This window comes from Podarcis vaucheri (assembly GCF_965113315.1).
Source record: "Podarcis vaucheri genome assembly, chromosome: 5".
Taxonomy (NCBI): domain Eukaryota; kingdom Metazoa; phylum Chordata; class Lepidosauria; order Squamata; family Lacertidae; genus Podarcis; species Podarcis vaucheri.
Window position 1 is genome coordinate 8,431,408 of NC_138763.1, and position 14,856 is coordinate 8,446,263.

The 14,856-nt window shown below is 50.2% G+C and overlaps 1 protein-coding gene across 2 annotated transcripts in view; it reads right to left on the minus strand.

Moving 5' to 3' along the window:
- Positions 1–5,109: 5,109 nt before the first annotated feature.
- Positions 5,110–14,856, minus strand: part of CLCN2 (chloride voltage-gated channel 2) — a 79,737-nt gene continuing 69,990 nt past the window's right edge. For both annotated transcript variants that reach the window (XM_082224048.1, XM_082224049.1), the window contains 4 exons: positions 11,963–12,001; positions 10,288–10,392; positions 8,060–8,146; positions 5,110–6,577 (listed from right to left, as the gene is read on the minus strand). In XM_082224048.1, the coding sequence (XP_082080174.1) occupies positions 6,383–6,577; positions 8,060–8,146; positions 10,288–10,392; positions 11,963–12,001 (426 nt within the window). In that variant the 3' untranslated portion in view covers positions 5,110–6,382. The remainder of the gene's footprint in view (positions 6,578–8,059; positions 8,147–10,287; positions 10,393–11,962; positions 12,002–14,856) is intronic.

The window sequence follows — 14,856 nt, forward strand, 5'->3', positions numbered from 1 at the left end:
TGCACACACCTTACATTTGAAGCACATCCAAAGTATATTGCTTCTCCCCAAGAATCCTGGCAGCTGTATTTTCCCCTTTGTTGTTGTTTAGTCGTGTCCAACTCTTCGTGACCCAATTCCCAGCCCTCTCAACAAACTGTGCTTCCCGGGATTCTTTGGAGAAGGTCAACACACTTTACATGTGTGTTGAACAGTCTTCATGGCATGAAACTTGTCCAATTGGCATCACAGTGGTACCTCTGGATGCAAACAGGATCCGTTCCAGAGCCCTGTTTGCATCCTGAAGCGAATGCAACCCGTGTCTGCTGCTTCCACGCATGCACGTGATGTCATTTTTTGCGTCTGTGCATGCCGAGCAGTGAAACCCAGAAGTAACGGGCTCTGTTACTTCCGGGTTGCCGCAGAGCACAACCCGAAAATATTCATCCCAAAGCTACTCAACCTGAGGTATGACTGTATCATCATCATCATCATCATCATCATCATCATCATCATCATCATTTCCCACCATTTTCCCTGTTAGAGACTCAAGTCAGCTTACAGATGCAATAAGAATTAGGCTGGTAGGAGGGTGGCATCAAAAGTAGAATGGTTTGGCTGTGGCTCCATCTGCTTGTGGCCTCCCATCCTCAATGGGCAGCAGCAACCACTGTGCCTGCTGATGCTGTTATCCCACAGCACGCTGCCCATCCCTAGTTCAAGGTGTTGCTTTCTGTGTGTAAGAGAAAGAGAAAGGAAGGAAGGAAGGAAAGGGTGCAGGAAAGGGTTAAAGCTGAAGACCCCTCTGTGCCAAAACCATCATGGCATAGGAGTTGTATACTGAGTCAGACCATTAGTCCACCAGGCTCATTATTATCAACACTGCTTGGCCCTCCAAGGCTGTGAAAGAGCTTTCAGGCAGGAGTCCTTCCCAGACCTACCTGGAGATGCCAGAAATTGAACCCAGGACTTTGTGCACCCAAAGCAAATGCTCTAAAGCTAAGCTAGGCCTTTCCCCAAGAGCTCCGAGTAGAAAGCAGGAGAGCTCAGAGAGGCTAGCTAAAAAAAGAGCTACTTGACCTCTGCGCGGGGCTTTTCAGTGCTTAAAGGTAAAGGTAAAGGTACCCCTGCCCGAACGGGCCAGTCTTGACAGACTCTGGGGTTTGTGCGCCCATCTCACATCTATTGGCCGGGGGCCAGCGCTGTCCGGAGACACTTCCGGGTCACGTGGCCAGCGTGACAACGCTGCTCTGGCGAGCCAGCGCAGCACACGGAACGCCGTTTACCTTCCCGCTGGTAAGCGGTACCTATTTATCTACTTGCACCCGGGGGTGCTTTCGAACTGCTAGGTTGGCAGGCGCTGGGACCGAACGACGGGAGCGCACCCCGCCGCGGGGATTCGAACTGCCGACCTTTCGATCGGCAAGCCCTAGGCGCTGAGGCTTTAACCCACAGCGCCACCCGCGTCCCTTTTCAGTGCTTGCCCAGCTCCAAAAGAATCGCCCAGTTTTGACCTTGCTGCACCCACATACATTGCCACAGGGGCAGGCAGCATTTCTACCCCTCCTCCCTTTGGCCCCAGCCTAAACCCATGCCAACAAACCCGAAATAGTTTTATTTCTCCGCAGCTGACCAGCCCGCCGCCTCCACCCCACCGAAAGCTCTTTTGAAAGGACCAGCACAACTTTGGCAGAGGAGGAGCTGCTGGCACTCGCTGACTGCCTCGTTCTTTTCTCTCCCTCTTTTTTTTTCCGGAGGAGATGCCAGCTGCTCATTACATCTCTATAGCACAGTAGTTTTATTTCCGTTTCCCTCTCTATTCCAAGCCCCAGGATCCCTGGCTCAGCAGTCTTTTGCGCAGCTCCCGGAAGGCCAGCTCAGACTCTTTATTGACTAGGCTGTGTGTGTGTGTGTGTGTGTGTGTGTGTGTGTGTGTGTTTCTGGCAATAAAATAAAGGCAGAGGGGGAGAGAGAGCTGCTGGAGTTGGCAGGAGGAGATGAGTTCTGCAAGATCTGAGCTCCAGGGCAGAATCCTAGCTTCCCAGAATCCTTCAGTGACGAATGCAGGCCAATTCCTATGTGGCACACTTCCCCATGGAAATCACAGGCCTGGTTCTCTAGCACAGAATCCAGCTGCCAGGGGCAAGAGAGATGGCGGCAGCAATGAGGTTGTGCTTTCACCTTTTAGGAAAAATCCAGGCGAGACAGCAGCCCATAAGAAAATGCTAAAAGTGTGCCAAGGGATGGGGCGAGGACTTCCGTGTGTGCTACTTAGCTCTGTGTCGCATGAAGCTGCCTTCTACCAAGCTGGGATAGCTCACTCGGCAGAGCATGTGACTCTTAATCTCAAGGGTCATGGGTTCAAGCCCTGCTTTGGCCAAAAAGATTTCTGCATTGCAAGGGGTTGGACTAAATGACCCTTGTGGGTTCCTTCCAGCTTACAATTCTATGATGTTAAGTCAGTACTTTGGCCCACATAGGGCCGGCCCTATTGTTAGACAAAAGGAGGAGGCTGCCTCAGGCAGCAGCGTGGTCAAGTCGCTTGGAGACATTTCAGGCACATTGCCTTCGCGGTGGCTAATCACCTTTGACAGCTGAATTTGTCCTATCCCCTTCTAAACCTAGCCAGCTTGGCAGCCACTGCGACCCGTTGTGGCAGGGAGTTCCGCAGTTCAAGCAGGGTCGCCATTTCTCTGCTGGGCTTCTGTGAATGACCTCAGTTGGGACTGAACTCTGCATGCAAACCATGGAGGATAGCCCCTCCCTGCCTTCTCAAAGCCTCGCAGAATTGTAGCGTTGCAAAGGGTCATTCAGAGTAGCCCTAACTTTGCAACGCAGAAACCCCAGTTAAAGAATCGCTGACAGCTGGCCTCTCCTTGAAGGAGATTCTATCCCCTTCCTGGGTAGTCCGGTCTGTTTGTTTGCTTTTGCCTGTAGAAGCATCTCCCCTTCGTGCAGCAGCTCTGGGCACCCGCGTACTGGTCCTGGCGCCTCCATCCCTCTGCCTCCCTCGTTTTTCCTCCTCCTGCAACGCGACACTCATCACGCGGCGAAAAACGCCTTTCCGGGGGCCGAGGCGAGCCATGCGCAACAGCTCCGGAGCGCGCCAGCTGCCGCCGGCGGGCAAAGAGGTCGGAGGGTCGCGGGTCTTGCAGCAGGCTCGGCCCCCTGCAGCAGCCACACGGCCGCCCTGGCGCGCCGCCGCCGCGCGTCCTGACTAGCGCGGCTGCAGCCCCAGGGAGAGCGTCTCCTTCGGTGTCAGCGGAGAGAGGCGGCCGGGAGGAGGAGAAGCGGCGGCAGAGCACGGCGATCGGCGGGAAGCAGCTGGAGCCAGGAGGCGGCGCTGGTGGCGGGGTGGGAGAGGAGGTGGAAGGGCAGGCCAATGCAAGGGGGAGGCTGCAGCGAAATTTCATGAACTAGGAACCCCGAAATTTCGAATCCCCTCCAAACTGGCGCCAAGGATTCGTCGTCGTTTTGTAGTGGGAGCGTTCTGCTAGGCACCCCAAAACCGAGTAATCGAAACGACTACAAAACTTTGGCACAGGTTTGGAGGGGACCCAAAATTTCGGGGTTAAGGAGGCTCTCCGGAGAGACCAGGGTGGGCTTGTTGGCGGAGGAGGGAGGGTAGGTGGGCGGGAAAGGGTTAAAACAGGCGGCCAAGCTCCCTTGGTCTGGAAGCAGGTTTTCCTCAGGACCTGCGGCAGGGGAGCAAAGGTTTAAACCGCCCCCCCCCCGCACAAACACACACACTCCACCCCTATTGTGGTCGCAATTCACCATCAGTCCCTGCTCTCTTTCCCCAACCTCTGGTGCCATGTGCATTTCTAAAAACCTGCAGGTTAAATTCAAAGGTGGGTGGGTTTATTGCCAAAATAGCCTACTTAGAATCTTCTTTGCGTGTGGCTAAGTATTAGGGAATTCCAGGTTAAGGCTCCACAAGCCAGAGTTGAGGACACAGGGATTTCCACATAGGGCAAGTTCTGGACGTGAAGCGCTGGCATGTGGCACCCCCCAAGACACAATTGGTCTCTTCCTTGCAATCTGCCAGAGCCTGTATTCTCATGCAATGGTGTGCGATATCTAAAATAAGCAAACAAAACAGACTGCTTCTGATTGCTAGAGAAGCACACATGGAGGAAGTTGGATCTCCCAGGGTCTACAGGAAATTCTCTGAGAGTGCCACTCCCACTGTGCCCAGCCAGGTAAGGGGGCACAACCTATGGAAGCTGTGCATGTCCCCAGCCTGCTCTCTCTCTGATCCCTGCTATGTGATCTCTTCTCTTCGATGCTTCATCATTGACTAGGGATGCAGGATGCGTGCTGAGTCACAGCTCAGACTCCAATCCTAATCTAAACTATGTCTGTACAGCCGCACCTTGGTTGTCGAACGCTGTTTTGGCTCCCGAACAGCACAAACCCGGAAATGAGTGTTCTGGTTTGCATGTGTTTTTCGGAAGCCGGACGTCCAAAGCGGCTTCCGATTGAGTGCAGGAAGCTCCTGCAGCCAATCAGAAGCTGCGCCTTGGTTTTCAAACCGTTACGGGAGTCAGACGGACTCCGGGAACGGATTAAGTTCGACAGCCAAGGTACGACTGTGGTTCCGTTTTAAGCCTGCCTCAAGACTGCTACTGTGAAACCGGGTGAGTAAACTGATCTTTACTTAACAAGAAGAGTGTTTTGTGTGTTTATTGTTTTAAGGGAGAGGAACAGGGGAAATAACAGGAAATCCAGTCTGCAGTAAAGCATCCTGGATTACTTAAATGAAAAGGCTAAAGCTTCCTTGTTTTTGCTGACAAAGGGATGCACCCTGCTGAACTCACAAATGCAGAGAGGGCTAATATCTAAGAAATATATCCTCCTAGTTCCTATACACATCCCTACAAGGGGAAGTCCCTAACTCACCAAGGGCTGGAGACCCATTGTCTGTCTTCACCTAGTTTAGCTAGCCAGTCAAAGCCATTCCTAGGGCAGGGCCGCTGCCGCATGCTGACAGCTGAGTGCAGTGTGGGGACCAAAGGTCGGCAAACTGCCCCAGAAGAAGCACGACATGCCCCTCACCAGAGGTACTACCCCTCCCCTAACACCCCATAAGTACCACGTGGCTTACACAAGACAACAGACACTCATTAGTTCGTTTTATTTCATAGCTCTATTTGCAATCTCTCTTCTTCTTTTTATTAAATTAATATAAAAAAACCCCTCTGTATTTACATGTCAGGTACCAACCCCACTCACCGCTCCTCACCTCTGGATTCAAGAATAGGGTGGGCGCCAGAGAGGGGGGGTGGGGAAAGTAAAGCAGTTCAGAGTCCTTATTGGGGGGCAGTGGGGAAGAGAGGGAGGAAGAAGCTCCCAAAGGCTCAGTAGCTCGAGATCCAGTGTGTTCACCCATGTAAAAATCATTAATAAAAACGAGGGAAAGCCTATCCGTTGTATCAAGGGTGGAGAACTCTCCAGCAGCCCCAGGCAGTGGGGCCAATGGTCAGGGGTGGTGGCAGTTGTAGTCCAGCAACTTTGAGGAGGGGGGACACAGCCCCCCCACTCTTGCATTGTTTTCACATTCGGACGTCCCTAAGCTGGAGACCCAGGACTCACCGACTGGACTGCAAATGGGTGTGGAGTGGCAGTGAGAGAGCAGAGGTAAGCAAAAAAGGAGAAGGCAGGTGATAATGGCCTGGGCAACTGGATTTGGGGCCTAGCCCTACTTGCAGGAGTGGCTCCTTCCAGTGTCTTATGCCCCACACTCCTCAGGTTAAGAGTGACCTGTGCAAAGAAGCAGCGGTGGACCAGGTGGGGTTTGAACACCTCAGCTCACAATTTCCTTGGTCCTATCTGACTAGATCCCATTTTAAGGTAGAGGTGAGGCCAATGGAAAGGTAGGAAGGGGTGTGTTTACTTATTTTGTGTGTGCGCATTTGTAAAACCGATGCCCTCTTACCCACAAACATCTTGAGGAAGCCCTGAGACTAATGGCAGCGTGGGAGGGACTGCAGGGGTGCACGAGCGAAAACAGGACCCCAACAGTGGCACAGGTGTGACTTCAACATCAGGCAAGGCGCAGGATGAAGGACTTGCCCTTCTCAGGCATCTAGGTCCCACTGAGCTGTGGGCTGACGAGAGGAGCAGGATCCTCTCACTCGGCTCCGAATTTGTTCTGCCGCCTCCTCTCCTCCAGAGCAAGAACGGGTCAGGGACGGGCTTGCGGCTTCGTGCCCGGGGAGGCCTTGAAGCTGCTCTGGTTTTCTGGCCGAGAGGCCTTTTCGCAAGTCTCTCGGGGCAGTAGTGGGTCCCCGGGTTGGAACGCTAAGCAAAGGACCCTGGGAAGACTCTGGCCGGAACTAAACGGCCGTGGAGTGGCGATGCTGGCGTCTCCGCCAACCGGTTAGCAAGACTCCCTCCGCCGTCACTGGCATTTCTCGTCACTCTCCGAAGGGCTGGACTCGCGGGGGATGGAGTGCCTGTTTCGCCGGTCCCACAGCTGGTGGATTTCTGTGGCCTCTGTCTCGCTGCTGCTAGTCGTGCTGTCCCGGAAGCTGGCCAATGGGGGCCGCACCTTCACCCCCTTGGCGGTTACCGAGCCTTCAATGGCTTTTCGCAACTGGAGAAAGAGAGAAAGAGGAGGGAAAGGGAGGGAGAGATTGATTTATTTACTGACTGACCGAACCCAAAGGGTGCTCATCAATGGTTCCTCTTCATCCTGGAGAAGAGTGACTAGCGGGGTGACACAGGGTTCTGTCTTGGGCCCGGTCTTATTCAACATCTTTATCAACGACTTGGATGATGGACTCAAGGGCATCCTGATCAAATTTGCAGATGACACCAAACTGGGAGGGGTGGCTAACACCCCAGAGGACAGGATCACACTTCAAAACGACCTTGACAGATTAGAGAACTGGGCCAAAACAAACGAGATGAATTTTAACAGGGAGAAATGTAAAGTATTGCACTTGGGCAAAAAAAATGAGAGGCACAAACACAAGATGGGTGACACCTGGCTTGAGAGCAGTACACGTGAAAAGGATCTAGGAGTCTTGGTTGACCACAAACTTGACATGAGCCAACAGTGTGATGTGGCAGCTAAAAAAGCCAATGCAATTCTGGGCTGCATCAATAGGAGTATAGCATCTAGATCAAGGGAAGTAATAGTGCCACTGTATTCTGCTCTGGTCAGACCTCACCTGGAGTACTGTGTCCAGTTCTGGGCACCACAGTTCAAGAAGGACACTGACAAACTGGAACGTGTCCAGAGGAGGGCAACCAAAATGGTCAAAGGCCTGGAAACGATGCATTATGAGGAACGGCTAAGGGAGCTGGGCATGTTTTGCCTGGAGAAGAGGAGGTTAAGGGGTGATATGATAGCCATGTTCAAATATATAAAAGGATGTCACATAGAGGAGGGAGAAAGGTTGTTTTCGGCTGCTCCAGAGAAGCGGACACGGAGCAATGGATCCAAACTACAAGAAAGAAGATTCCACCTAAACATTAGGAGGAACTTCCTGACAGTAAGAGCTGTTCGACAGTGGAATTTGCTGCCAAGGAGTGTGGTGGAGTCTCCTACTTTGGAGGTCTTTAAGCAGAGGCTTGACAACCATATGTCAGGAGTGCTCTGATGGTGTTTCCTGCTTGGCAGGGGGTTGGACTCGATGGCTCTTGTGGTCTCTTCCAACTCTATGATTCTATGATTCTATGACATTTATATCCCACATTTTTTTCTCCAACCAGGTAATAGGAGCGAGCCAGCAATAAATCACACTGAGCAAGCTGGTGTTAACTCTTTATTAGCAGAACCAGGATTTGCACAGGCGTGTCAGGCCTAATGAGCACAGCAACTTGTATCTCCCAGGTTTGGCTTCATGGATCGATTGGCTGCTGAGACTGAAGGTCCCTGCCTCGCCACGGCCACCTTTTGCTCCATCCCAGTTATTCCCAAAAAAACACTGGGGTGATGCTACCCTCAGGCATCTGGGGTGGATTAGACGGCAGACCCCCTTCCACTGTGTGTGTGTTGGAGGGGGCCCATGCATGTTAGGACTGAAAGGAAGTCCTCTTAAGCTTTCCCACCCCCAGACTGAGTACTCACCTCCTTGAGGGACACCATGCCAATGAGGCGCCCGATGCTGGTGACATAGGCGTGGTCCACCCCCAGGAGAGAGAATATGGTGTGTGTCTGGAAGAGCCAAAAGCAAAATCAGCAGCAATCACTCACATACTCCTTTGCTCCACCATCTCAGTATCTAGGACTGAACCAAAATTCTGTGACTCCTGCCCTGACAAACCATCCGGGCTAGGCTACTGCAATGCGCTCCACATGAGACAGCCCTTGAAGAAACTTCAACTGGTACAGAACATAGCCACCTGGAAGCACCTGGAGGTGATTCTCTTGGAAGACATTACATTCTACTTCTGTAGCACTCGGTCCTGCCTGCAGAATTTCCACAGGCATCCAGTTGTTAGGACAGGATGTTGGACTAAATGGACCTTTGGCATTGGTTACCTGCATGTATCTTTCTTTCTTTCTTTCTTTCTTTCTTTCTTTCTTTCTTTCTTTCTTTCTTTCTTTTTACTTTTCAAGTTTATACATTTCACTAACTTTACAATTATTTTGACATTTCAAAGCTTGACTTCCTTCCCCCTCTTTCTGCGGTTCCTTAAATTTATTTTTAATATCTTCTGCATATACAAGTTAACTTAATTTGCTCATCTTCTTTAAATATATACTCTTATGAAACTGCACATTATTACAATAATCCTGCCAATGTTCTTATCTGTTTACAATTTATCTGTAAATATTCAATAAACCATTTCCATTCTTTTATAAAAAGTTTGTTATCTTGATTTCTTACTCTTCTGGTAAGTTTCAGCAATTACCTGCATGCTTTCTGGCCCAACTACAAGTATTGGTGTTAATTCCCCCCCCCCTTTACACACACACACACACACACACACACACACACACACAGTTAAAACAGCATTTTCCAATTTACAGTTCATTTAACTTTGGACTCCCCTCCCCCCAAATCCCTCTATGGTTTCCCTAATTTTCAAAATTACAATGCATATTATTGTATACCTTATCTTCTCCACAGTACTTTCAAACATATATTTTACTGCTGTTCTTACTCTAAAGCCACTTGCATTTCAACATATTTACAATAGTGGTTTTTTTAAAAAAATCTACGAACGTCCTCCAATCCTCCTTGAATTCTGCCTCATCTTGGTTTCTAATTTTGCATATTGGTGTTTACTTTAGAGGCCTAAACTGGGTTTCGGGGCAGGTTATTTGAAAACCGGTTTGCTTCTGTGTGAACCTGTCTGGGCCTTAAAGGCCCTGTTTGTGGCCTGCCCTTAAGAGCAAATCAAGAAACAGTGTCTTCTCAGTGGTGGCTCTAAGTTTGTGCAACTCCCAACGGATATACATTTTGTCATGTCAGTTTTGCCATTCAAAGGGGTTTCCAGTTGCTTCAGCTGCTTTTACATGAGCACTCTGCTGCGCTGTGAAATGTTTTCAAACTGTTGTTTTGATGGTTTAGTTTTATTGGAGCAATGCGCTTTGGTTTTCCTGTTTTATTTATGCATGCAAGCTGCCTTGGGAAGGCTTTGCCTAGGCAGGCAACACAGAAAAATTTAACAAGCAAATAACCACCAGCACCAGAACAGGGCTCCCTAGTAAGTCATATTTCTGAATCATTGACAAGGACCCATCCCTCCAAGGCTCAGGCATTCCTCACCCCCACCCCCCACCCCAGCCAACTCTTGTCTCTTGAGCCTAGCATCATGGGGAATTTCTCAGCTATACCCTGGATTGTGTCATGTTCTGCACATATGTGTGTGTGTATATCTATCTATCTATCTATCTATCTATCTATCTATCTATCTATCTATCATCTATCTATCTATCATCTATCTATCATCTATCATCTATCTATCTATCTATCTATCATCTATCTATCTATCTATCTATCTATCTATCTATCTATCTATCTATCTATCTATCTACATATTGCACATCTTTTTCTAGCTGTGCACCATTTATCACCTGGAGAAAGGAGGTCTGTATGGAGCTACACATTCATAGGAGCATTTTGTCGTGCCCCTTCTGAAATCTTATTCAGGCCAAGCCTCCCTGGACCTCAGACACCTTGCAAGGAAATGTTCTAAGCCATTTTCATAGCCACTAGGGCTAGTAACTTTTTTTTAAAAAAGAACAGGAAAATGGAGGTTTTCGGGATGCTGAATTTGGTAGAGTGAATTCAGCACTCGTGTGGTATGCTTGCAGAATCAGAGTGCACACACGCAATGTACACACACCTTGTGCAAAGAAGTGCGTTCCACCAACTGGAAGGGTGCTGGGTCAATCTTGCTGTTGTTGAAGTTGACAAACTGCTCTAGCTGCTGCTCCTCCCATTCCAGGATCTGAAAGGCGACAAATCAAGTTAGCGTGTCTGCCAGGAGGAGCCTGTAGCTGCCAGGCTTGTAAGCCAGACCAGATTCTGTTCATTACATTTTATATATACCCCTCCTTTTCATCCAAGGAAACCACCCAGCCCATCTCTCTGCTGCTGTTTGCTAGGAGCATTGCAGTTGCTGTTCCTGCAGTCGGCATGCAGCTGCAATGGCCAGCAGCCATGAACAGGAGCATGACTTTTTAAGTCTTGCCACGGTGGGGGTCACCACCACCTAGAATCATAGAAGTGTAGAGTCGGAAGGGACCCCGAGGGCCGTCTGATCCAACCCCCTGCAATGCATTGACCTTTCATGGGCTAATGGGATGCGTGACCTTTATGGCAAGTGGTGGGCAGAGCCAGAAGCGAAAGTGGGCAGGGCTAGAGACAAAAGAGGCTCTTGCATATAGAAGGTTCACACTTCAGCAGCACAAAAGCCAGGCGTTTCTGCATGCAAACCTGAACACATCTCTCTCTCTGTGTCCATCTAGGCAAGCAAGAGGCAGTTTAAGGACACGTTCCAGCCTGGCAAAGGCATTCAAGGAGGATATGGGCTAGGACTGGCAAGGGCTGTGGCCTGGGGAAGAGTCTCTGTGGCCAGAAAGAGATGCTTGGGGCCGCATTCAGGGTGTGGACCTGAGGTTCCTCACGCCCTGGCTGCACAGTGAAGAAGCAATTCCTTCTGTGTCTGGCAGGAATCACCCGCTGTTCAACTTCATTTGGGTGGCCCTCAGTTCTGGTATTAGCCCACAAGATCCCACCCACAATGTTGAACAGCGGGGAGCAGGAGAAAGCCAAACGCCAACAGGGTCAGGGGGCTGGCAGGATGGTGATGAGGGTGCACCGGGGGAAGGCGGGCTGGAGTCTGACTCAGGAGAGGGGGGCAGTGATTTGTGGGGACCAGCCAGGAGCCCAGAGTCAGAGCCAAAGGAAGCTTGAGAGCTGGAGGGTGGAGCACTGGAGGAAGACGAGGTAGAGGCAGTTCAGGCAAGTGAAGGGCTGGGTGCTTCCCCACGTTCTCCCACACCACTGTGTCCCAGAACCAGGAGGGGATCAAAGAGGGAAGAGCAGAGGACGTTTCCAGGCAGGCATAGTCTCTGGCTGCATGCACACGGCACATCTGGGGAAGATACTTAAGCTGCTGGAGGAGGAGTGACACTGGTTGCTGCAACTGCACCATAGAGCTCAGACCTGAGAATAGCTGCCTAGACACTAGGCTACTGTGCATGGGTATTTGGAGCCATGGAAACTACGGTAAGTGTCCACTTTTAACAATCACATCTGCCATGTGATTTCCTTTGGCTGGGGAGTGAAAACTAGAGCCAGTGACTGACCCAGGTAAATTGAGCCAGCCAAGCTGTATGCTATATGCCATCTTTTGGAATGTTGGGGTTTTGCGGTTATTTTCTCTAGGGGCACAAGGAGTTAGCCCTCCAAGAGGGCAAAAGTCAGGGCGCAGCACAATTTCAACATCATCCACCTGCTCTGTACTATAGGGAGGCCTCTTTGCTTGTCTGGGGCTGTGAATGATGGGGACTCACCTCTGCAGGGGTCATTTCGCCAGCTACTTCATATTCATCCTACAAGGAGGGAGAAAAGGAGCCGCATTTGTCAATGCCACCCTGGGAAGGTATTGGGGAGGAGCTGAGCAAGGAAAACAGAGAGATGGAGACGGGGCAGGGAGTGAATTTGACTCCAGAAGAATACAAGGCTCTTAACAGTCCAGAATTGGGGCCCAAGGTGTGAAAAATTCTGGGCACCCAGGGGTAGCAGGTGGCAAAGAAGAGAGTTGTGCACCCCAGCTTTGCGAGGGCAAGGAAATCAAAGGCTTCTGTGCACATTTCGGTTTAAATTGAGCCCTAGTCACACATTATTTTCTGATGCGGCAATGCCGCCACAAAGTGAATTTTGCCCTGCTGGTTTTGCATAGTGAATACAGTGCCTGAAGGCACCCTCCTGTGGAAAGAGCTGCTATTTACTATACTGGAACAGAATCTTCTGTGTGGTAAATATCAGTTCTCACCACGCAAAGCCTTCTATGTGGTCATATTCCCACACTTGTAAGTTGGAGACTTGTCTCCCCACAGCAATGTAAGATTGGCGTTGTCCAACAGGTAGGTTTCTGCTCAGGATTTACAAGCCCCTCAAGCAGAATGCTTCCTGTATACTTGGTCAGGGACGCCTGTGGCGCTGTGGTCTAAACCACTGATTATCTTGGGCTTGCTGATTGGAAGGTTAGCGGTTCGAATCCACACGACAGTGGTGAGCTCCCGTTGCTCTGTCCCAGCTCCTGCCAACCTAGCAGTTTGAAAGCACGTCTGTGCAAGTAGATAAATAGATACTGCTGTCGCGGGAAGGTAAACAGCGTTTCTGTGTGCTCTGGCTTACGTCACGGTGTTCTGTTGCACTAGAAGCAGTTTAGTCTTGCAGGCCACATGACCCAGAAAGCTGTCTGTGGACAAACGCCGGCTCCCTCGACCTGAGTGCGAAATGAACGCCGCACCCCATAGTCGCTTTTGACTGAACTTAACCGTCCAGGGGTCCTTTACCTTTTATACTTGATGTGCAGACTGATAGGCCTCAGAGCCACCCCAAATGCTGTGTGTCAGAGAAACCTGGTTTGTCACTGAGGGTAGACTCTACAAGGAGCTGCGACTCCTCTTTCTCAGCTCTCTAGCACGTCAATGGGGCTGCTTCCTAGCTCCCCATTTCTTTTCTCTTTCCTTTCTGGGGTCCTTCTGCCTGCCCGGCCCCCTCTCTCTAGGAGGAGGGCATTTCTTCAAATGGCAGTCAGAGACTGTTAAGAAAAACCTACCAGAAACCACAGTTCCCTGAGTTCCTTAGGAGAGCGAACGCCTCTTTTAAGTTTGCGTTGCACGGGTCCAGATTTGGGGCCAGGATAATTCAGCCAAGAGGCAGCCCTTCTAGCTATCAGACCTCTGTGACAATCCAGGGAAGTTGAGCAAACCACTGCCAGAGGCTTCCCCACCACCTCAAAAGTCCTTAGCGTGTTACACACTTAGCTGTGTGGTTTGCTGAACCAGCTTCTGGTTTTAACACACATCTTGGCAGCAAAAAGGATTCCTGCTCTTCAATAATAGATCAGATCAGCCTCTCTTCTGGTGCTTCTTGGTTAAGGTGGGTGGGGAGAGAACAGGCAGCAGAAGCTGAGTCGGTGTAAAAACCGAGGGACTGGTGGCCAAAGCAACAACCCAACAAGATTATTTGAACCCAAACCAAATCATGGTGTTTCTGGAAGCTCACACAGAATCGCTGAAATCATCTCAATGTTGCAGGATTTCACTACAGGAGTTGGAAGAGGCGTGAATTAGCTGGGGAAACAAGTGATTCTGAAGCAAGGATGAAGGCGATGGAGATTTCTGATTGGCTGTTCCAGCAGAGATCACTATATAAATCAGTTAGTTTGTAAAAAAATGGGAGGGGGGGTATGGATTTATTTTTTTTTGGGGGGGGTGCGCCACTAAGAGAGAAAAGATGAATCAAAACAAGAGGCCGAACTGTGCTGAAGGCTCTGGCTGTGCCGTTGCCCTGCTTTTGCACTGTGGCACTAAATAATTTCACCTGTCAGTCAACCAAGGAAGGAGCGGCGGCCTCGGACTGTATTTCTTATACAGCGTCGGGAGCAATCCTGGGTTCACTCCAGACCAACACTGCACCTTGCTTCCCTTGTACGAATCGCCCACGTGGGTCAGATCAAAAGGTCCAGCCATTCCCAGCATTCTGCTTTCAACAGTATTCACGGATATCCCGTGCTTGAACATGGAGGTTTTATTTAGACTTTAGGACTACCAGGCAGTGATTCGCAAATTCACAGAGAAGAGTTCTTGTTCTCTTTTTAAACTTTTGTGGTTAATTGGGGGGCATTCTTTTCCTTTCCTTTTAAAAACTCACCTAAGGGAGTGGCTGCATCAGGGTTTCTCAAACTTGGGTTTTGGAACCACAACTCCCACCATCCCTAGTTAGCCAGACCAGTGGTCAGGGATGGTGGGAACTGTAGTCCTCAAACAGCTGGAGACTCAAGTTTGGGAAACCCTGAGCTAGATCTTCGGGGAGGCGGGAAGGGAGATTTTGTCTGTTTTGGACCTGTTTCTCCCCAAGTGTCATTGGGTCCCAAGTCATAGGGAAGCAGGACTTTCCTTGTGCAAATCACATTTATTTCAAATGACGGTTGTACGGGATCATTGTTCGACCTTAGTGGAACAACACCCACACACGTACATGGGGCGTGGTGACGGAAGAGAGGAATCATTTGTACTCTCCACCTCCAGCTTCAGCCTGGAGTGGGGAGTGCTCTTGCGTTCGAATCCTGCTTTCTGGTTTCCCACAGGCATTGGGTTGGCCACTGTGAGAACAGGAATGCTGGACTAGGTGGGCTACTGGCCTGATCTAACAGGAATCTTATTATTCTCAGTAT